Source organism: Pavona decussata, unplaced genomic scaffold, assembly GCF_977016875.1.
Source record: "Pavona decussata unplaced genomic scaffold, jaPavDecu1.1 SCAFFOLD_58, whole genome shotgun sequence".
NCBI classification, from domain to species: Eukaryota; Metazoa; Cnidaria; class Anthozoa; order Scleractinia; family Agariciidae; genus Pavona; species Pavona decussata.
Genome location: NW_028145480.1, coordinates 2,054,859 through 2,077,554, shown reverse-complemented (window position 1 = coordinate 2,077,554; position 22,696 = coordinate 2,054,859). Strand labels below are relative to the sequence as shown.

At 40.0% G+C, this 22,696-nt stretch overlaps 3 protein-coding genes across 3 annotated transcripts; all 3 read left to right on the top strand.

Annotated features, from left to right (window-relative positions):
* Window positions 1–758: 758 nt before the first annotated feature.
* Window positions 759–9,070, top strand: LOC146479600 (large ribosomal subunit protein eL6-like). Its single transcript, XM_085110451.1, has 6 exons — window positions 759–849; window positions 1,247–1,453; window positions 4,294–4,425; window positions 5,490–5,538; window positions 7,557–7,735; window positions 8,876–9,070. Exons 1-6 carry the CDS (start codon window positions 814–816, stop codon window positions 9,026–9,028), a joined length of 756 nt encoding a protein of 251 aa, XP_084966577.1. The 5' UTR covers window positions 759–813; the 3' UTR covers window positions 9,029–9,070.
* LOC146479601 (uncharacterized) lies at window positions 6,063–7,420 on the top strand. Its single transcript, XM_085110453.1, has one exon. The coding sequence runs from the start codon at window positions 6,171–6,173 to the stop codon at window positions 6,759–6,761; it is 591 nt and encodes a 196-aa protein (XP_084966579.1). The 5' UTR covers window positions 6,063–6,170; the 3' UTR covers window positions 6,762–7,420.
* A 3,255-nt stretch (window positions 9,071–12,325) lies between the features above and the next one.
* Window positions 12,326–22,366, top strand: LOC146479599 (14-3-3-like protein). Its single transcript, XM_085110450.1, has 3 exons — window positions 12,326–12,485; window positions 18,890–19,193; window positions 21,886–22,366. Exons 1-3 carry the CDS (start codon window positions 12,422–12,424, stop codon window positions 22,349–22,351), a joined length of 834 nt encoding a protein of 277 aa, XP_084966576.1. The 5' UTR covers window positions 12,326–12,421; the 3' UTR covers window positions 22,352–22,366.
* Window positions 22,367–22,696: the final 330 nt, after the last annotated feature.

Genomic DNA, 22,696 nt, shown 5'->3' with positions numbered 1-22,696 from the left:
TGCGCATTCAGCTTGAGTCACACCTTCCACCCCATATGTACGAAATTGGTAAAGAGGTAAGGCCTTTAAAACGCCGCCAGAATCGATGTAGACTCGCATCGAATAGTGGTTGGGGTTAGGGTTAGACCATGAGCCCATGATAAACCTGTGGAGAGCATGGTGAGCATGCAAGTGCATGGCTGTGCATAGGCTTCCCAAAGATTTTATGCAAACACTGATTTACTGGAGCTTGCCCCGGCATACTTTATTGCCGTGAATACTGATCTAACACCTCCCCCTCCCCCCATACTCATGTCTAAACGATGGGATACTCTCCAAACTTCTTGCTTCCGTAAGCACCGGTTGGCCTTTTTATATATACTTTTACTTTATTTTAACTACCCATCCCACCCCCACCCCCCGTAATACTTATACAGTACCAAAAATAAACAAATTTCAGCACCCCCACCCCACCTCCAAAAATGCTTCGCATCTGGCCTTCCCCCCAGAGGTCAGTTACTGACACAAAGTGAAGGAATGAGCAAAAATAGGGAAGACTAATGCCCGCGTTCATGCACAACCTTTCCAGAAGTTGCCTACTGATCAAAATGTTTTTCGACTTCAAATCTAGCATAAAGAAAGCAAAAGTTACTGCTAACTTGAACCCTATGTAAAGTTTAGTCTATCAGCTTTTTGAACATGCTTTTCACCTTTTGTAGAAAAAGTTCTATGTTCTATGTGTATACATGACGTATCTACTTTTTATATTTGATGCCGCTGAATAGACCTTTCGCGGAACTGGAGGCTCGACGTTTTTCAATTAGGATTTCCCGGATGTGCTCGGTCTCTTCGTCTGTGGCTTTTGGAAAGGTAAGAGAGAGGGGAAAGCGCGACACGAAATCGGCGTCCATCTCGCTTCTCTTACGACATCATCGGCTCGTTTTGTTGCACATTCATCGCCAGACAATCGTTCTATTGCTATGTGGATGTATTTCCAAGAATAAATAAGAATTGCCTGTTTGTTGCTCTTGTTCGCTTGCAGTTACCTCAAATATTTTGGACTTGTTTTGTATTCAAGAAGTCTGTAAAAATAGCTTTCTTTTACAGTTTTTATTGTCGGTGGTTCATTTTGGGGAAAATACTGGTTTGTAAGTTAACGCAGAACTAGAATCGAGATGTAATTAAAATTGTGTATATAAACATCGTTCAACTTTCTCATACACGTCGATTACATATCAAACCTCTAATTTCACGTGTGTTCTCGTAGATGGCAAAAGTCCACACACCACGCAATAAGGATCTTGCCCCCGGCATCGGGAGGTACAGCAGATCGGCCATCTATAAAAAGAGGGCTCTCTACAAACGAAAAAAGACAGGAGTGAAGAAGGAAGTTTCCGAAGAAGCGAAAACTCGAGTCAAAGAGGTCGGAGGAGACAAAAATGGAGGGACTAGGGTTGTCCCTGTAAAAAGAGAAGTACGCCTATGTTTGTGTCTAGTTTTGCCATACAACTATCAATCGTAATTCAGTATGCAGGCAACAAAATTTGCTGCAAGCAGGAGATAATAATGTTTGGGAGAATTTGAAAGTTCATGTACAGGTCCATGTCATAGGACTTTTGAACTTTCCCAAACTCCCTCTAGGCGATTTTCTTGAGATTAAAGTTGTTGTGAAAATTTTCTCAAGCTTTCTGCGACTGTTTACTACTATGTATTATTTCAAGAAATGTGATAAAAAAAGATAGGCCACCGTGTCCGTGAAAGAGCTACGATCCACTTTATTTACTCCATATTCACTTTCAAAAATGAGTTTATTTGATCAGTTATTACCATGTCTGGTGGCAACAGACGTTACAGAGATAAAGCAGAACTTAGAAAAACATACATATGAAGTATGAAGCATAATCCACAATTAAAGATAAATTTCTTGGCAGGGAAGCACAATATGAAGCAGTAGTGACCCAAAATGTTTCTTACATTGGAGTTCTCAGTATCACTATTTTATGCCAGCCAGTGGTGGATAAGGTTGTATTCCTGGCAATAACTCATTTTTCTGTTGTTACTTTTTTCTAAAACAAAATTTGAAACATGAAGAGGATAATAGCTAAGTTAAAATAATGAGATAACAAAGATAGAACACGGTGCTTGTTTACGAGAAAATAACCATTTAGTATTGTTGTTGGCTGGGTATAGCATCAAGGAAAACATGCTGTGTTTTCAATGTGTGCATACTAAGGATGTAACAGTAAGAAATTATGTGCAGTAAGAATGCGCAATGGAATTCACTGAAATCACCTTTAGATTGGTCATGAGCAGTTGCTGGCTGCTAGTTACAGCCCTGTTCATGCCAAATCAAACCCATTCACTCTGGAATTCTTCATCTACATCAATGTGAGCATTTTATTTGTTTATTTATTCTAATATTAACTTGGTAGAGTCATCTATTTATTTAGTACTCTGCATATTAATTATTTGTATGTGAATTTTTAAAGTACATTTTATCGCAACCCATGTTAATTGTACTTTTTTATATTTGCCTGTAGATCATATATATTTAGATTCTTTGTAGATTTTAGATATCTAGGACCTTCTCAAAAACCACAGTATTTGTGAAAGAAGCTTCCTAACTAAATATTGTCATTATTATCATTATGATAACTTTCAAAATCCGTTGAGAGACAGGTCACAAGTTTTTAGAAAATGGGAAACAGGACCAAGCTCTGTAGCAGTCCTTTCTTGTAATTTGCTGTACATGGTCAATGCCCAAGATTACCTTTTTAGCTCACAAGCCCAGTGGCTAGTAAATAAGGCCTGATTTTACTAGCCAAAACAAAGTTTTACTTCACATGTAGTGGGAAGCAGATTCTGCCATTTGTCGCTTTTGTAACAGGAAAACTGGGAAGAGTGAATCGTTTGTTTCCTGTTTAGCTGTTTGAACTTGTTGTTTTGATTAAAGAAGTGAGGTCTATGAAATCTGTCAACAGTTTCTGTATTAAAGGTAGTTTCTCTTCTCTTGATTTGCATAAATACAGTGTATTTTCATTTTTGTTTGACCTTGCAGTGCTTTATAGTTTTTACTAGGCAACGTGGCCAGTGAAAGAGCAAAACTTGCAAGCTGAAACTGAATTTTACTAGTCTGTGGCTAGTTGGATACTGTTAGTATTGAGCCCTGTAAGATGGATCTAATGTTCTGAGTCCATGGATGAAACTAAAATTATGGCCATTCAAATAAAAAATACCAAGCAGTACTTTCTTGGGTTGCTGTTTATTGTGCTGTGCAAGGTGGTTCTAACTTTGACCAATGTAAATGAAAGTAGGACCTTCCTGTGGTACCATTTATGGTTACCCACCTTCAGAGGTGTCTCGCGTTTAAGCAATGTAGGGCGTCCAGTTTAAACTGTAGATAGCTAAACCCCTATATCAAATTAAAGCTTATAGAGCTGACTATCAAACCATACCAAGAATTTTGAAATAAAATGAATTGTCGAATTTTACACGACCTCTAATTGCAAGCGTCCGAATCACCTTTTTAAAGCTACAAGTCAAAGTAAATTTTGTTTTTTGCTAATTTAATTTGCTCCTCAGTTTCCGGACCCAAAGCGCTATAAAAAGGTGTCTGCGTTTTGCCATATTCAATCGCAGTGAAAAGTTAAAGAGCATTTTCAAAATTGGATGAAAAAATGTGGAGTAATCGAACAAAAATCGCTCTCGAAGAAAAAATATTTCGAAAGAAAAAATTTGCAGACACTGTTTTGTTGTTTATATGTTAAACTAGCTACTGTCCAAGTTTGAAGGCAAACAAACAAATTCCTTTTGAGTTTTAGCTCTTTGAAGTGGCTCCTCCAAGTGAAAAAAATTATTTGAGAAAGCAGCGCTAAAAATTTGGCAATTCATTTTATTTCAAAATTCTTGGTTTAGTTGGATAGCCAGTTCTATAAGCTTTAATTTGATATAAGGGTTTAGGTATCTACAGTTTAAACCAGACGCGCTGCATCGCTCGGACTCGAGACACCTCTGAAGGTACAGGGTAACCTTAACATGCTTTACAAAGTCAGGTTGTAACTTTCCAAGTCTGGACAAAATTCAAAAGTGTAACTATTCAAATCGGACTACAACTTAGGTTTTTTTCCCTTGAAATTCACGGATGTGGAAGTCCAAATTTGTGAACTCAATGCAACAAAATACAGCTTATTTGAAGCAACCTCTGTTTCAAGTCAAAAAATGTGTTTGTGATAGTCTTACACAAAACCCTTGCATTTATAAATTACAAATTGCTTTGTATCTGCTTTATAAGTCTCCTTTGTTTTCTCACTTTAGTCGCGTTATTATCCAACCGAAGATGTGAAACGTCCTCTGAGGAACCAAAGAAAGGCTAGGCCCACCAAGTTGAGGTCATCTATCACTCCTGGAACCATTCTTATTCTTCTTGCTGGTCGGCATAGGGGCAAGGTCAGTAGAATGTTTTCCTTGTGTCGTACTTTGGTAAGGCTTACTATGACAACAAGTGGGTGAGCTTCATTTATCTTGTCAAGTGGTCAGAAGTAAAAGCTTTCTGGGGCATGTTCGGGCGATCCTAAAAGCTGGAATAGCGGAATGGGGGAAAATCACCCCCTAAGGTTAGGGTTAGGATTATAGTTTATTTGGGGTGATTTTCTGCCGTTCAGTGTTTTAGGATTTGGGGTGATTTTCTGCCATTACGTCATTCTGCCATTCTGGCTTTTAGGGTTGGGGTTGTTGAGTAAATTAACCAGTCATTTCTAAGAACTTGCCACTTGCTGCTTCTGGCCCAAGAAACATGACAGTTTAAGCTTAATTTCCCGAAAAGATTTACTTTTCAATTGTGGTTTCAGTGTTTTTTGGTCATTTTTTGGAACAGAAGTTAATTTTATATTGAACAAGAGGTAACAAGTGCATTGAAATCACTGAATGAGGGTTGTCACTAAAAATGGGGACCTTATGGTAAGTTGTAACAAACAAATGTGAAGCCGTGCCCCAAAAAAATTTCCATTTGAGTTACATGTACAAAGGTGTTCTAGTCAGCACGTTCTTTTTTTAATTATCATTTTTGAAGTTGAAAGGTTAATTCGTGTACAGTTAAAACCCACATCTATATGAAGTAGGTTAAGAATTTGTTAGCAAAAATTTGTGTTTTAGAACCCCAACATCAAAAAACCTGTTGAAGCCCAAAAATTGATACAGGTTCTTAGTTGTAAAAATCATTTCCACTGGAAGTGTCATAAAGGACTTGTTTGTTTTTATTTAACATGAAGACTGAGAGCGGGGTCTGTGTTTGTTTGCAAGATAGTTATGATGCAAGGGACTACACCAACAATGAATTGCCATAGTTTTCTGGCCAGAAAGAAGCATTACTCCCCTTGAAGATCTTATTAAGAATCTGAATAGCGACATTTTTTAGCAGACACCAAATGTACGAGAACCTTTTCGGAATGCGAGTGTGCCTTGTAAGAGAAGCTGGAGCTAAATGCTGACGTTCTAAGGTTTTGTTTTTACAGAGAGTTGTGTTTCTCAAGCAACTTGCTTCTGGTCTTCTTCTTGTCACAGGTAATGACATTAAAATAATAATAATAATAATAATAATAATAATAATAATAATAATAGTAAAATATAGTGGACTCTTAAAGAGGATTGATGCAACGGAGGCACTTCCGTAAGGCAACCATAAGGTCGGCTGGTCTTGGTTGTTTTTCATTTATTTGAGTGTAACTAAGCTCTTTTGGAGGCAGGCAGATAGAGCACCTTCAAGAGAGTTGACTGTTAACTGATAATTGTATTTATTGTAAGTCTAAAACAAAGCAAGACAGTTTAAATGTGGCTAAATGAAATTTAGGCTAAGTTAAGCTCGAAACAATGCGGGTCAGCAGTCTTCCCTCACAGGGGCGGCCCAGGAGTTCTAGCAGGGACACGCTGTGACGCTTTCATGCAGTTGTTTTCGTCACTTTGCTCGCTCAAAGGTCATTCGCTGTTTGCATTTGCTTGGCTGCAGTTAGCTGTTTGTCTGCTGCTGTGATTTCCCCTCCATTAAAGTTTACCTTTCCGCCATTCGTTCCCTGCATATCGAGCAAGGATTTCCCGATCCGTTGCAGAACTGTTTACGGCTACAGCGGGTCCTCAGGGGGATTAAACGGGTACAGGGTTCCCCTGCGACACAGCGCCTCCCGGTCACAGATAACATCATGCTGGTCATTTGGAAGGCCCTGGACATGTCCTTGTGTGACCACTGCATGTTCTGGGCTGCTTGCACCCTGGCTTACTTCGGTTTCCTTCGTTCTGCGGAGTTCACCGTCCCTAGCGTAGCTAGCCTTTCGCCTTCTCTGCACCTGTCAGTTCGTGATATCTCGGTCGACTCCTCCTCATTGCCTTCTTGTATGCGGGTGAGAATCAAGGCCTCCAAAACAGATCCGTTTCGCAAGGGGTGCGCGATACATATCGGCAGAGGTAGTTTTCCTTTATGTGCTGTCCATGCGATGATGGCGTACCTTGGCCTTCGTGGCGACGCACCTGGTCCCTTGTTCCTTCTCCAGAATGGTCAGCCTCTGTCGCGCGCCAGGTTGACTGATTGGCTTCGTCAGATACTCTCGGCAGCGGGCGTCTCTGGGAATTTTTCAAGCCACAGCTTCCGGATCGGTGCAGCCACTGTCGCTGCTCGTAGTGGCCTACCTGATCATCTGATCCAGGCACTTGGGCGCTGGACCAGTAGCGCCTATCAGTCTTACATTCGTACCCCGTCAGAAGCTCTAGCCAGCCTGTCAAAACATTTGGCTTAGCCGCCTGGCCATCTCAGCATAGGGGTTGGCCCCCGTAAGGTTCTCCATATGTGTGGTAAGTTTGGGGTAGGCTTGCTCAGTTGCGCGCTGGTGCTTGGGTGGGTGTGGAGTAGGAGGTCCCATTTCCCCCTGCTTCTCGGGTCCCTCCTTTTCCAAGCACCTCTGATGAAGGAGGGGTTGGGTGGTGGCCGTTCGCAGGGTTGCCATGGATACCTCCTTGCCGCCAAATTTCAGCCTGGCTCCACCACCTTTAGGCACCTGTTCCCAAGCTCATCTATTGATGATGAGTTTAAATGTGGCTAAATGAAATTTAGGCTAAGTTAAGCTCGAAACAATGCGGGTCAGCAGTCTTCCCTCACAGGGGCGGCCCAGGAGTTCTAGCAGGGACACGCTGTGACGCTTTCATGCAGTTGTTTTCGTCGCTTTGCTCGCTCAAAGGTCATTCGCTGTTTGCATTTGCTTGGCTGCAGTTAGCTGTTTGTCTGCTGCTGTGATTTTGCTCCCGCTCCCTCCCTCCCTTCTCTATGGTAAGTTTTAGGTAAGTATTCCACTGATTTATTCAGTGTGACGGTGCCGGGTGGTGGCCGTTCGCAGGGTTGCCATGGATACCTCCTTGCCGCCAAATTTCAGCCTGGCTCCACCACCTTTAGGCACCTGTTCCCAAGCTTATCTATTGATGATGAGTTTAATTACCAAAGAGGCAAAAAAGTTGAAGTGAATCGCCCAATCCAGAGTTAACTTCTGTCGTATTTAAGTGACTTTAAAAACTAGAGACCTTTTTTTGCTCCTCCTTAGGACCCTACAAGGTGAATGGTGTTCCTCTACGACGAGTGGCTCAAGCCTACGTCATTGCTACTAACACTCAAGTAGACTTGAGCAGCTTTAAGCTGCCTGAGCGCCTTACTGATGACTTCTTCAAGCGAGAGCCAAAGAAGAAGAAACGCTCTGAGGACATGTTTGAAGATGGCCAGGAGGTACTAATTGACTGTTACTGTGCTTTTTTAACCCTATTCATCCTTGGAGGTGGGGGAAGGGGATGAAACCTTTATATTTATATATAAATATATTATAAATTTAAGATAGAAAATGTAACACAGTTACTTGAGTTTCACGCACTAAGCGATCATCAGACTGTACCGTTGGAGTTTCTAGAGACTCCAAGAAACTAGACTCCAAGACTCTAGAAACTCCAACGGTACAGTCTGATGATCGCTTAGTGCGTGAAACTCGAGTAACTGTGTTACATTTTCTATCTTAAATATATATTTCGCTCTGCATGTTTTTGCATCGAGCACTCCTGCGACTGAGTGAAGCAATCATTATATTGTTTCTTTGTTTATATTTATATATAAATATATTAATATTTACAGATGTTATGTCCAAGTATTATTTCTCCACCTAAGTAACTATAAAAGTTAATGCTAAAAGAGGACGATGTTTCGACCGTCCAACGGTCATTTTCAAGTTCAAGATGAGAAGTAAAATATGTGCTTTTTCACAATACTGACTTAAAAAGCTCTAAGATATTCACATCTGAACGATATAAAAAATGATAGCGTGATAGATGTGAATATCTTAGAGCTTATTAAGTCAGTATCTCATTAGTTTTTTCACAATTGTATATAAGCACATATTTTACTTCTCATCTCGAACTTGAAAATGACCGTCAGACGGTCGAAATATTGTTCTCTTTTAGAATTAACTTTTATAGTTAAATCAATTTCGAAAAACTTGTTGATTCGTTAAGTAACTATGACTGCGAAAACCCGCGTACCTTTAAATCTGTATGCCGTAAGTGCAACAAGTGCGGCAGTCTCGCTCGTCCCATCTCCTGCTGCTTCTAGTTTTAACTTTTCCCTTCCTGTTTTTTTTTTTTTTATTTTTCTAATGTACTGGGTCCGCAGTAATAGTTCCCTGCCATATTGTGTTTGTTATTGTATTCTGTAAGTTGTTGATCGTTATTGTAACATGTTATCTGTTGGCGAAGCTAATAAAATAATTATAAATAAATAAATAAATAAATAAATAAATAAATAAATAAATATTTTAATGAAAGCCACTAAACCGTGAACAGGATTTTCACACTATCAATGAAACAAAATTTCTTGTTACAGGAGAGGAAGCCGAGTGAGGAGCGTGTGGAAGACCAGAAAACAGTGGATGAGCAGATTCTTCCCGAGATCTCCAAGGTGCCACACCTCAAGAAGTACATGAAGACCTTGTTTTCACTCAGACAGGGGCAGTACCCTCACTCAATGAAATTCTGAGCCCACTGGTGTAAATTACTAGAATAAAACCGTACAATACAATGTTTTGTTGTGTGACTGGGTCTTGAGTGATCATAGCCTATTTCTTGACCTTGTAGGACCATTGCTAGACTTTCTCAAAGTCGCTCGCTTGCTTCTCTTTGAATGGACCTGACTTGCAGCACGCCAAATTTACAGGAGGAATTTTCCTCCTGTCGCATTATCCAATCAGAACCAGCGATATGAAAGTACACGTCAATCAAGCCAGATCATAACCAGATCACGCGCAAAGCTGTTCAAACATACAACACTAGCTCTTCGATAGCGATTGTTATTTCGGTCTACGACCAAGAACTTCTAAATTCCTCGCACTGATTACACGTTCATTTAACGACGCAATTCGTGTATGGGTTGCAAAAGCAAAGTACAGAGATGTCCGCGAACATCAGTGCAAAGTAATCGAAAGTCACTGTTGTGGAAAGGACGTGTTTTTATCGGCGCCTACAGGATGATCGGGAAAAAAGCTTGACCTTTGAGGTGGCCCCATTCGTTTTCGATTTTCTACGTCACGGCGAAAGAAAAGGGGTTATGACCGTTGGCATCAAGAGGCGATCGATCGGTATTTTATGCTGCATTTTAAATGAGTGTTTTGATAGTAACGAGATAAGCCTCAACCTTGTTCGGTATATAGCAAGCATTTTTCGGCCGTTAACTTGTTCGGTTGTTATATACCGATACGGATTCGGCCGTTATCCCAAACGAGTTAACGGCTGAATTTCGTTCGGTATATAATAGGAAAATCATTAGAGCCGATATATTTTATGTTGTTTTCCAGGTTTTCCCGTCAAGACAGCACTCTGCATGTCATGTTGTGTAGTGCTTTCATTTTAAAATTTATTATCGCAGTAGCAGCGCTAGCAGTAGCCGGTACTATTATTATTACTCGCACATTCGAAGTAAAGCATTTTAAAAATCTTCGCGAAGCGAATCGACATAATTTCTGCAGTCATCAAAATGTAAACAAAATCTTCGCATGAACAGAGTGTAGTACGATACAGTCGTTTCGCGGGGCTGATAGAGAAAATGACTTGTCCTTTCACTGTTCAAATGCGTTGTCGACGTTTGAAAAATGTTTTGCAAATGCGTTGGCCCAATTTTTAAATGATTTTCAACGTATTTCGGTTTTGTTCGGAAACATTCCCAACGTTTTGAAACGCATTGAGAAAGTTTTCCAATGCAATTGTCGGCGTTTCCAAAGATGCGTTGAAATGACAAGAATGCATTGAGTTGACAGTTTGACAACTTCGCACCCTGAAAAGTTCGCGCCAAAATGACGTCACTTGATTCGATTTCCAGCAAGGGAAACAAGTCGAGCTCTCGCTCGCTCGCGCTCCGCGCTCGCTCGCTCTAGCTCTGACGATCGCGCTTCGCGCTCCGCGCTCGCTCGCTCTAGCTCTGACGATCGCGCTTCGCGCTCTCTAAGCTCGACTTGTAAGCAAGTCTAGACCATTGCTAATCCCATTCCCATTTATACCCTGCGGATGAAGCAAGCTGGTCATATTTACTAGATGTGTCTCATTGTTATGTTTTCCCCCACCTGCGTGAATGCTGAATGTCGCTTCTTTTCTTATTTCTCAAATGAGCTTAATAACATCTATGAGCTTGGTTTCTATATCAGAGCTCTCACTTGTTAAAATTCCCATCCCATTGGTGTAAAGAATATACGGTAATAAGTTGTACAACATAATACATTGTTGAGAGTAAGCTCTTGTGATGTCAGCCTTGGTGGCTGTTCAAGGGCGCGGCGGTTGTGTGTTGTATGTAGCGCTTAAAAATGTTCATGAAGTATTTTAACATGCAAAAAAAATTTGAGGTCATTCAGCAAAAGTTGTGTGATACAGCATGTTACTGTGTAACAAACAGGACAAATGTAATCGTACAACTTTACTATATAAATCACTCTTCCTGGTGGAAACTTGAAATACCCTGTAGAATTTTTGTCAATTTCCTGGCGAACACTGGTTCAGGCATTCAGATAAGGGGGAGTGGGGCAAGCGGTGCGTAGTCAATTGAGATGCGAGCTGCTGCCCTTTATCTGAACAGGCTAAAGCTTGAGGGGCTCTTATTTCAAATATTGGGTAAGGAGGGGAGATACTTATTCCAGGGACAAACTAATTTGAGAGGGGTGGGGTTCCAAATCGTGGCCAGATGTTCATTTATGTTTGTGCAGTGCACTACCCACAGGCATGTAAAGACCCATTTAAACGGTTTCAACATTTGTTTCAACATGTGTTTGACACAGTTGTTGAACCAAATGTCGGGAGCGTTTGAACACGTCGTTCAACACTGTTAAAAGCTTGTTAAAAATATTTGGAATCAAATTTAAATAGGTTTAAACTTTCATTCAACATCAATTCAACATTTTCTTTGTTCTTGAAAATGTTGAATGGCATTGAAACTGTTCAAACACTCTGTTCATCCAACATTTGCCGTAAACCAACAGGTCAACCTTTTTTTGTGTGTGCAGCGCTACCTATTGCGTACCTATTTTTGTAATATTGAAAACATTTGGCTGGATTTGTTATGTGGTACTGAGTAGTCCCCAGTTTCAAATCCTCGGCCACGCTTTGTAGTGTGACTGTCATGTCCAGTGGCAGTGTTGTGGGGGAGGAATGCGTGACGAACCCAAAGAGTATCTGCGTAAGAAGGCTGAAAACAATCGCTGGGAATTTCTATTACTAGATCACGGAGGGTCGAGGGTTCAAATCCCATCTCGAGCTCGGATTTTTTTCCGAGTTTCCATTTGATGCAAAAAGCTTATGTTATAATTTCTATTGTTTAAGACAAAAAAACTGTCGATTTTGGAACTGCATGTACTTTAACTTACAGCTGTAATTATATTACTTGTTTCAGTGCAATGAAACATTTCATGTTTATGGCGTATTTTATTAAATACCACAGTTTTGTTGCTTGTTTATTGGTTTCAATTATTTCAGTCAGATTTGATGGTTTTCTGAGGTTTTAGGAGAAATCAAGAAGTTGTCAAAGATGGCTATCCAAACTAAAAGGATGGTGGCTGCCGCCATCATTGATGATCTCTGGGACCCAGCTCATGATCTTTTCAGCCTGTTTTATTCCTGTTTAGGTCGCCTTTTTCGGGGGTGAAACAGGTGCAGGTAAAGGCTTTTGCTCTCGCAGACTCTATTCTAAAATCAGACATTTAAATGAAAGCGTTTCCGTATAATATTTTTAACAAATAGGGAGGTTCACTTCCGTGGGACGTGAAGAGGACTGGTTCTACAAAGAAACGAGGTGGACCTGGGCACTAGTTACGGTTAACGCCCTTGGTTTGAGCAAAGCAAACCGGTGTACTGTTTTGTGGCGTTGAAATCCTCGCTTTTTCAAGGCAGTAAAATGGGAGACAAGGAACACAATGTTTTTAGGGCCAAGCTAGCCGAACAAGCTGAACGTTTCGAAGGTAAGAGGAGCGTTTTGGACGCCATCAGTGGGCTATTTGGGGTACGGTTGTTAGAATCCTCGAGTGTAATCGCGCCAAGTCGGTTACGGTCGGCAAATAGTTCTTTTGACAAACATTTCAAGCATCTAAATCCATCAAAGAGGCCATTTTTCATCTGTCTTACTCTGAATCTGCCCACTGATATTTACGTAAAAGCAAGCGTGAAATGATGAAAACAATCCGTCTTGATGTTGGTTGAGAGTGAGAGTCGCCGCGACGAAGTATGCATCCATTGCGGATGTGTTGAATCTTTCGAATCACTTGACAGAGAAGCATAGATTTTTCCGATGTTTCCGCATTCAGCCGAAAGCATTCCGTCGCTTTAAACGTGTTTTACTTAAAACAAGTATTTGAAAACCTTTTCGTATCGAAATAGAAGTTTTAATGCCGATTTCAATGTAACCCTTTCGTGATGTAAAGTAAACTTTTGGAGAAAAAATCCATGTGCCGCCTTGTACAAGTCGTTGTTCATGGCGTCGATCGCTTGTTGAAATACCGGCTGATATTTGTTGGGTGTAAATGTAGTTTTGTTAAATTTGCAGACCGCAATATGCGAGGGCGTATTCGTAACACTGTTTGCAGAAATCATTGCCGACTAAAATCAATTCTTTCACTGTTCTAGGTCTCGATGTTTTATTTTTTACACGTAAGGCAGGTAACGCAAGTATATTACAAACTGTGTTAATTAAGAAATGTAATATTTTTGAGCTTCCCACGCATTTCCATGATTCTTTCTGACGAGAATTCTATAATCGTTTAATAGCAAATTTAAATATATAGGTCAGCTTATACTGTTTATTTCTTAGCATCCATTGCGTTGTTGACTTCCTGTGAGCTTCGCTCTGGTTTTTATAAGGCAATTGTATTTCTGACTGTCAACATTGCATTTTGCACTATGCGTAGTGATACTTTTGCATATTTATGAAATTTCCCAGACGTTCAATTGAACCGCAAAAGAATATTTGATGACACCTGAATTGAATGGGTCAATTATGTGATTTCCCTCCTTTGGTGGAGTGGAATAAAATCCATACCATACACAATTTCGCTTGTGACACGAGGACTGTTTATATGAGAACTGTTTAATCCTTGCACAAAAACCATGAATAGGTCATGCAGGGTAAGAAACATTTTTTGATGCTTTTACTTGTTCAAACTCAAATCTAGTTGGCCTTGAAAATTAATTAATTTTAATTCCGTTTGCCTCAGTGTGTTCTGAAGAGATTCCAACCCTTTGAAATTAAAAAGTGAAGTTTTGGGAGTGGCAAATCTGCAGCCATGAGTGCCGAAGGTGTGAGCCTCTAGGGGGTCTGGGCGCATATCCCCCCTGAAATTTTTTTTAAATACAGTCAGACCTCTATTAAGCGGCCACCCTCCATTAAGCGGCCACTTTCCAAAGTCCCGAAATTATTATTTTGTCAGTAAAGTGCTGTATTCGATACTTCTATTCAACGGCCAACCTCTATTAAGCGGCCAGTTTTCAAAGTCCCCAGGGTGGCCGCTTAATAGAGGTCCCCGACTGTATAGGCCTCTAAAATGCCATTTCCTGCATTTTGAGATCATATTAAATGTGAAATTGTCTTGGATAACCTGGTAGAGTTTAAAACACTTAGCGAAAGCTGGGAGCCAAAAAACCACAGGCTCATGCTAGGGTGCGCCTAACAAGTCGAGCTTAGAGAGCGCGAAGCGGGATTGTCAGAGCTCGAGCGAGCGAGCGCGGAGCGCGAGCGAGCGAGAGCTCGACTTGTTTCCCTTGCTGGAAATCGAATCAAGTGACGTCATTTTGGCGCGAACTTTTCAGGGTGCGAAGTTGTCAAACTGTCAACTCAATGCATTCTTGTCATTTCAACGCATCTTTGGAAACGCCGACAATTGCATTGGAAAACTTTCTCAATGCGTTTCAAAACGTTGGGAATGTTTCCGAACAAAACCGAAACACGTTGAAAATCATTTAAAAATTGGGCCAACACATTTGCAAAACATTTTTCAAACGTTGACAACGCATTTGAACAGTGAAAGGACAAGTCATTTTCTTTATCAGCCCCGCGAAACGACTGTATCGTACTACACACTGTTCATGCGGAGATTTTGTTTACATTTTGATGACTGCAGAAATTATGTCGATTCGCTTCGCGAAGATTTTTAAAATGCTTTACTTCGAACGTGCGAGTAATAATAATAATACCGGCTACTGCTAGCGCTGCTACTGCAATAATAAATTTTTAAGTGAAAGCATTACACAGCATGACATGCAGAGTGCTGTCTTGACGGGAAAACCTGGAAAACAACATAAAATGTATCGGCTCTAATGAGTTTCCTATTATATGCCGAACGAAATTCGGCCGTTCACTCGTTTGGGATAACGGCCGAATCCATATCGGTATATAACAACCGAACAAGTTAACGGCCGAAAAATGCTTGCTATATACCAAACAAGGTTGAGGCTTATCTCGTTATTGTCAAAACACTCATTTAAAATGCAGCATAAAATACCGATCGATCGCCTCTTGATGCCAACGGTCATAACCTTTTTTCTTTCGCCGTGACGTAGAAAATCGAAAACGAATGGGGGCCACCTCAAAGATCAAGCTTTTTTTCCCGATCATCCTGTAGGCGCCGATAAAAACACGTCCTTTCCACAACAGTGACTTTCGATTACTTTGCGCTGATGTTCGCGGACATCTCTGTACTTTGCTTTTGCAACCCATACACGAATTGCGTCGTTAAATGAACGTGTAATCAGTGCGAGGAATTTAGAAGTTCTTGGTCGTAGACCGAAATAACAATCGCTATCGAAGAGTTAGTGTTGTATGTTTGAACAGCTTTGCGCGTGATCTGGTTATGATCTGGCTTGATTGACGTGTACTTTCATATCGCTGGTTCTGATTGGATAATGCGACAGGAGGAAAATTCCTCCTGTAAATTTGGCGCGCTGCAAGTGATAAAAGTCGCTCGCGCCAGGTCCATTCAAAGAGAAGCAAGCGAGCGACTTTGAGAAAGTCTAGGGTGCGCCAAAGGTAAAAAAAGCCCGAGATACCACAGAAAGACTACAAAGGATCATGCTAAAAAGACTAGTGAAGTAGGGAAAACCTTATATCCCTTTACCTGAGGAAAGTAAAAAAAAAAAAAAAAAAAAACAGGAGAAGATTGAGCGAAAACAGGAAGTTTGGAATTTCTGGTCAGTAATTTGTGTTTTGTTGATCCGCCATTTTTGTTATTGAGCAGTTACCCAGAGGGTCTAACAATGAATGCCTGAATAGGTCACCCCTACTGAATCCCGGCCCCCTTCAATACACACAAAAGGTTGACGGAACCAATAATACGTAACTCATTTCCACTGACGTGTTCTACAGCAACAGAAACTGACAGAGCGCTGATTTTTGAGATGAAATATATTACAGTCCGACGACTCGAACCGGGCCACTTGGTAGAAAGTCAACCAATCACAATGTTTTCAGAAAACAAAGGATCTGAAAGTTTTTGCTAAATAGACCAATAACATTGCAGTGTCTAGACAAAACATTTGCGAATAAATTTTACCCTACTTGAACATGCGGATCTTACTGTAAACTCTGCAGTTTTTTGATTGGTCAGTTTCAATCCCAAATTTTGGCTACTGTCAATAAATTGGTTCGATGTTTAAACCCTGCAATGCAGTTCTTGACTAATTTGAAAGAAGAAAATTGCGAGTATAAACATACATACAAATTCAAGCATAAAAAGACAGGGCTTCTGATAATTCGCGGGGAAAAAAGTCAAATTTCGCGGGATTTTTGGAGACAAATTCGCGGAGAAAACGGCCGATTTCGCGGGAATTTTTGGGGCAAATTTTCACCGAAAAACAAAGAAGAAAGCCAAGAAGAAAGATTCCAGAAAAAAAAGATATATTGGAAGGATGTCAAATTCAGGGCAAAGAAAGAAAACACAAAAGTTTATCCAACACAGTTCTCAAGGCAATTGTGCTTGTTTCGAGCTACAAGAAAAACATAAGCTTTACCGAAACACCCGGCCGGTTAACCTCCTTTTTCAGCTGCAATTTAGAGCCGAACACAGCAACGCAATAAATTTCTTTTCTCTCCTTGGTCTTTTGTGTTGCTTTGCAGTTTACAAGGCAAGATTGTTCGTGATCAAAGGTTCAAATCCATTTGTGAAGTCAAAACATTGTTGTGTCTCGCGCGTGTCCTGCATGTACGATTAAACATGTGCCTGCATTACTACAGACAGCAGTTTCCTTTCCCAATCCGTATAGTGTCACCGAAAAGTCTTCTCATTTCTTGTGCCCAGTTTTTTGCAACATTAATCTAAGAACGCCTGGTAGTTACGGTACATTATGTTTACTCGAGGCAGTGACGAAATTTCAAGATAAATCTGCATTTATGGAAAGTAAACAGCCCCAGTAGCCAAGATAAGTTTCAAATATTTTGTACTGACATGTATTCGGTAGGATTTTTAACGAATTTCGCGGTATTACGCGTTTTTTTGTGAATTTCGCGGGATTCCGCGGATATACCTGAATTTCGTGGCTCCGCGACCGCGCGAAATATCAGAAGCCCTGAAAAGACTAATTTTATTTACCTCAAGTTTACAATCAAGTATTAGCATGCGATGAAGTGTTTGAAGCAAGCTCCACATAGCTGTAATGTTCCAAATTTAATAATTTCTAATAATTTCAAACCATATGATGAACGGTACTTTTTTTTCATTACTCTCATTTGACTGTTACTCAAAACATTCAAACACAACATAAATCATCAAACTACTCTCACTGAAAATGTTTGTTTGCAATCGTTTACATATGCATGACTTTGAACTGAACAGAATTGTACCTACACGTAAATTTCGATGTTTGAGCTCTTGATTGAGGAATTGTTGATATTTTAATCTGCACAAAGTGGCAACTAGTTTTTATTTTCATGGCGATCAGTTGGGGGCTCAGCCCTGCATGGCGTGAATCCAGCACACTCTCGCACAGAAGTTGGGGAATGTCAGAGACCGTTGTTGTAAATACCTCCATCTTGGTTCAATCTGAGTTGAATGTTTGGCAAATAAGACCACCAAAAACCTCGGAAGTATCGTCAAATATTACTCGAAAAACTATGTAAATAAAAACATTCATTCAAGTGAAAAGTAAAGACTCTCACTGACCAATCAGGAAATGAGACAGTTTCCTGAGAGGACCGCAAGTTCACGGTTGTTTCAAACTTTGTCGCAGATGTATTGTTTAACTACTTGGATCTTACTGGTCTGTCAACCAACAACATCAGGATTCTTTGTTAAAAAAAAAAAAACGAGGTGATTGGTTAACTTTCTTCCAAATGGCCTGGTTTGAGTAGTCTCACCGTAAGCCATTGATCGCCATGTCAGCCGAAACTGGTCGTGATTTTGCGAATGTTCACATTTGGTTCCCGCCTCCCCAAGATCGTACGTAAATGGAAAGGAAAACTACCAAGGAATACTCAACAGTTTCAACAGCAGAAATCCAAGAAATAACAGCGAAGAAATTGTGCTTCGAGGACAAATTTATTGTCATTTTTTCCAGGCCACAAGCAAGAAGACATTCTCAAATCATTATTCAGGCCACAAACTCACTGCGTAATTTTCGAGTACTTCGGAGATTTCTATGAAATACTATTCTAATTGACCGATTTCTTCGTATTCTGAACAGTTTCTGCAAAAGTTTTGAAAAACATGCTCTGTATGGGTGGACAAATTCACTTCAAAATGGACGTGTAGTTCCTTCAACTTGCTTGCGCATCTCTCATCTCACATTAGGAATTATACTTGTTTTTTTCCAAGGCGTAAACAAAGACTTATCTGAATACGTTTTTCATTAGGAAAGCTTTTTCTCCGGTTTTCTTTCTATTTTCATTGATGAAACATGTCAACTGCGTAACACATGCCCGCGATATGGATCAAATTCGCCCATGTGATGCGAGGATCAAATTTCATCAAAATTTTTACTTTCAAATTTGGTTTTTGGAAAATTTTTAGTTGGCAATTGGTGTATTTTATTTAATAATCAGTCTGGACTGGCGGCAGATGACTCGCGCAGACACGTGTATGAGGCATTCTTTCTTCCTTCCTTCTCCCGACCTCCGACATTCTTGCTGCCACACTTTCCCGCTCCCCCGAAAAGAAGAATGCCTGATCGCAGGTTAATTGCACATGGGTTTGGAAATTATCTGGCATCTGCTGGTAGACAAAGGGTTGAAGAAAAAATCCAGAATTTGAAATAAGCACTCTGTGGGAGTAGAGAATTTACAATATCACTTGGCCCCTTTTTCCTTGTATTCCTTTTATACCCTCCCTACTCATTGAAAGGGTCCTCAATTCTTTTAACCAACAAGAAGTTACTTTTCCTTCAGAAATGGCAGAGTATATGAAGAAGGTTGCTGAAGAGACGGGGAAGAATGGAATTGACCTTACAGTCGAGGAACGCAACCTCTTATCTGTGGCCTACAAGAATGTGATTGGTGCTCGGAGAGCTGCATGGCGCATAGTGTCTTCCTTGGAACAGAAAGCAGATAAGAACCAGGAAGTCGTCCAGCAATACAGGATAAGGATTGAGAAGGAACTCAATGACATCTGTCAAGAAATTCTCCAGGTGCTGGATGGTCACCTGATTCCTAACTCTGCAAGTGACGAATCAAAGGTTTTCTTCCACAAAATGTAAGTAATGGGTAAAACAGAGTTATAATTAACATATTTGTCCTTAACCCTTTCACCACTGATGGCCAGTTTTCCGGTCAAAATGGAAAAGGGCCCTTCCGCTGATGGTCGGTTTTCCAGCTAAACGGAGGGACTTTTTTGTTTTCTCTGGAAAACTGGGCTCCACGTTCCACATAGTAAACTAGTAATTTATGCATACGAAAGCACATGCTTTGGCTGTTTTCTTTCACGATGATGAAGAAAGTACTGAATAACAGATGTGAAAACTTAACATGCAAAATTATTCGGAATGCCGCCTGGTACTTAGCTAATGAGACTGTAGGCCAAGATTGAGCAGGATAATTGTTTTATTATTCAACACATTAATAACAAGACAGTTTTATTGCAGAAAAGCTTGAGAAGTATCAGGCAATATTATGTGCGATTTTGCAGGATATAATTGTTAATTATCTGTTGACTACGGATGATGCCTATTCAGTACAACATGTCCATATTCGGGCAGTGTTACAATGTGTTAATATCTGATGTGGATTTCACCTTTTTGATTGTCGCAACTGTATACATTGATGAATTTGGCAAGCGCAGGCTCAAAAAATTCTTAAGGGAGACCATTTTCATGTAATTCTTGTCAATGTGTACTTTAGGTGACTCTGAGGGAATCAAATTTAACCCAATAACGGCCAACCGGCCAAAACCGGCCGCGAATCCTCGCGAGCTCGCGCAAGGGTTTCTACCTCCCCTAGAAGGGATAATTTTGTCCTTTATTGTTCTAATTGTCTTTGGAAAAGACTGACCAATCAGAATCCACCAACTGCGCATATATTGTTAGGTCTTAGGGGAGTCTAGACACAAAAAGGTTTTTGTCGTCCGAAAAATATCGGATTTCAGCCATCATGGCGGGCCGCGCGCTTCAGGCTTAAATATTCAAGACGCCGGGAGCTTTATGTTTTCTTTTAGAAAAAGCCCTTTTACCTTGGATTGTCAAATTCCTATGGGACGAAAGATTAGTCGCCTGCTGGCGACCAGTTCTAAATTTCTGGTCGCCAACACCTAATTTTCGGTCGCATTGGCGACCAGTCAGTCGCAATTTCGGACCCTGAAAATACTGAAGAAATTTTGATGGGTTGAGAAAATTAAAAGTAATTACAGTCGACTCCCGATAACTCGAACCTTTAAGGGAAATTGAAAATGGTTCGAGTTATCGAGAGTTCGAGTTATCGAGGGTAAAATTATATAGAAAATGACCTGAAAGGAAAGGAAAATTGGTTCGAGTTAGCGGGAGGTTTGAGTTAGCGAGGGTTCGAGTTATCGGGAGTCGACTGTATGAAACAGCAAAGTTAATTGAATTTTTAATAACCAATTTAGCTTTCTTCGTGTACTTGATAGATGTTGTGTCTTGTCCAGCCTTGACAGGTGCAATTTTTCTGGACCTTCACTTTGAAGGCTCAAAAACATACTCAAGTTATCCCTTTAAGCCCCGATAGTGCCATATGGCACAAGATGCAATTACATGCTCAATATTCAGTCAATTTGCGTGAAATTTGCACGACTAAAAGATCTTGGAAAGATCTGCACATGGAAGGCATAATACCTTGCCCCCCTCCTATACAAGACTTGATTTACCACCCCTGTAACTTTTGGAACTTTTCATCTTTGGACTTTTTAGGCCAAATTAATATCTGACAACAACCAATGCACTGAGAGCTGCAAATTAAGCTATAGGTTAGGGACATACCCAATCTGTACAAGGGACAGGAAAATTTTAAACGTTTTTATTTTTTCATTTTGGGCACTTGTCAATTCAATCTGTGACCTCCTCCATTTCTTTTATGGTGATTTATAGCATACCCCAGAAAACACCTTTTAAATGGTATATCACATGTGATCTCCTGGTTCATAGTTACCGATTTAGAAAAATTTGGCATTTCCCTCTGGGCTTAAAGGGTTATACATGAACTATTTCAAACTCAAACAAAAATTTACAATGTTACTGCACATGGGGTTGTTTATTACCACTTTGCTAATTTGGTGAATTTCTGGAAAACCTCTTGTTAGGTTGGTAAAATGTTGGGTAAACATACTCAATCAATGCCTTCCTTGGTTTGCTACATCTGATGCATTTCTGTGGAATAATGTTTTTAAGCAGTAAATCTGCGCATTCCCATTCTGGAATAAACCCTGAATATGCAGTTGATTGTAAAAAACGTTGACACCTATAAAGTATAAACTGTGAACGATGAGAACCAATGGCTTTATGGGTATAAGTGTGCTAAATTTATTTGCATAATATTCTATTCTCGTGCAACCGTTGATGACCAAAATTAATTGCACGTGGTGAATGATGGAAACTGTCCAAGCTTTCCTTTAAGTGTCCAAGTTGGCCAACAAGGGCCAATTTGAGTGATATACAATTCGCGATTTGCCTAAGTTCAAATCAGTCAATGAACTTAAGCAATATTTGGTAGAAAATTATTCGGAAGAATTAAGTCAGCACTGTATTTTTTATTGCAAAGAATGACAATGGTAAATTATGGATTATGAAAATGAGGTTATTGTTTAAACACTACCCACAAATCCGTTGGCTCTCATCATTCATGGTTTATGCTTTTTAGGAGTCAACGTTTTTGTAATCGAGTGTATACAAAAACCAATATGAGATGGCTGATGAAGTATTTTGTCGTCTTTCAAACAGGAAGGGTGACTACTTTCGATATGAGGCTGAAATTAAAAAGGCTGATTCAACAGAGAGAGAGGACGCATGCAAAAAATCCAGTGAAGCCTACGAACAAGCCGAAGACCATGCCATGATCCTTCCAAGTACACATCCAATCCGCCTGGGGTTGTTCTTAAACTACTCTGTTTTCCATTATGAGCTCTGCAATGATCCAGGGAAGGCCTGTAAGCTAGCCAAAAAGGCCTTTGATGATGCCATTGCTGAACTAGACACCTTAAATGAAGATTCTTACAAGGACAGCACATTGATAATGCAACTTCTGAGAGACAACTTGACCCTGTGGTCAACTGAAAATGCAGGCAAGTGTCACATAATAATTACATGGTGTTGTATCAGAAAATATCCATACCCCTTCTTACTGAAGCGTTGTTTTCTTAAAAAAACAAAAGCCCACATCTATGAAAATTTCAATTTGACTTATTAATACTTTCCTTTACAGTCAATTCACGTCACACGTGACCGGTATTTTTGAAATTTCAATGGAATTTGGAAATTTACATGTCAGTTTTGAACATCAACGAGATTTCAGAGTTCCCATAGAAATTTCCCTAGTTTATTGATGGTATAAAGCTATAAATTTTTCTTTACATTACAGCATTAAGTATTTCAAGAATAACAATTGTTTCCCAAGTATTTTGAACCTTTTTTTTCTGTTAATGCGTCTTTTTCACAAAGATTTCCAGAGAAATGTTCAACATTCCATTCACATGTCGGACATGACAAAGAGCAATTCGAATGTTCATTTCATTCTCGGAAATACTGGTCACGC

What these genes read in the sequence shown, in the direction of transcription:
- LOC146479600 (XM_085110451.1), top strand. Translation starts at nt 814, where the DNA reads ATGTGCTCGGTCTCTTCGTCTGTGGCTTTTGGAAAG. An exon ending in CGTCTGTGGCTTTTGGAAAG is followed by an intron (nt 850 to 1,246) that starts GTAAGAGAGAGG and finishes GTGTTCTCGTAG; the next exon opens with ATGGCAAAAGTCCACACACC. An exon ending in TGGTCTTCTTCTTGTCACAG is followed by an intron (nt 5,539 to 7,556) that starts GTAATGACATTA and finishes GCTCCTCCTTAG; the next exon opens with GACCCTACAAGGTGAATGGT.
- LOC146479601 (XM_085110453.1), top strand. Translation starts at nt 6,171, where the DNA reads ATGCTGGTCATTTGGAAGGCCCTGGACATGTCCTTGTGTGACCACTGC.
- LOC146479599 (XM_085110450.1), top strand. Translation starts at nt 12,422, where the DNA reads ATGGGAGACAAGGAACACAATGTTTTTAGGGCCAAGCTAGCCGAACAA. An exon ending in ACAAGCTGAACGTTTCGAAG is followed by an intron (nt 12,486 to 18,889) that starts GTAAGAGGAGCG and finishes CTTTTCCTTCAG; the next exon opens with AAATGGCAGAGTATATGAAG. An exon ending in AAGGTTTTCTTCCACAAAAT is followed by an intron (nt 19,194 to 21,885) that starts GTAAGTAATGGG and finishes TCTTTCAAACAG; the next exon opens with GAAGGGTGACTACTTTCGAT.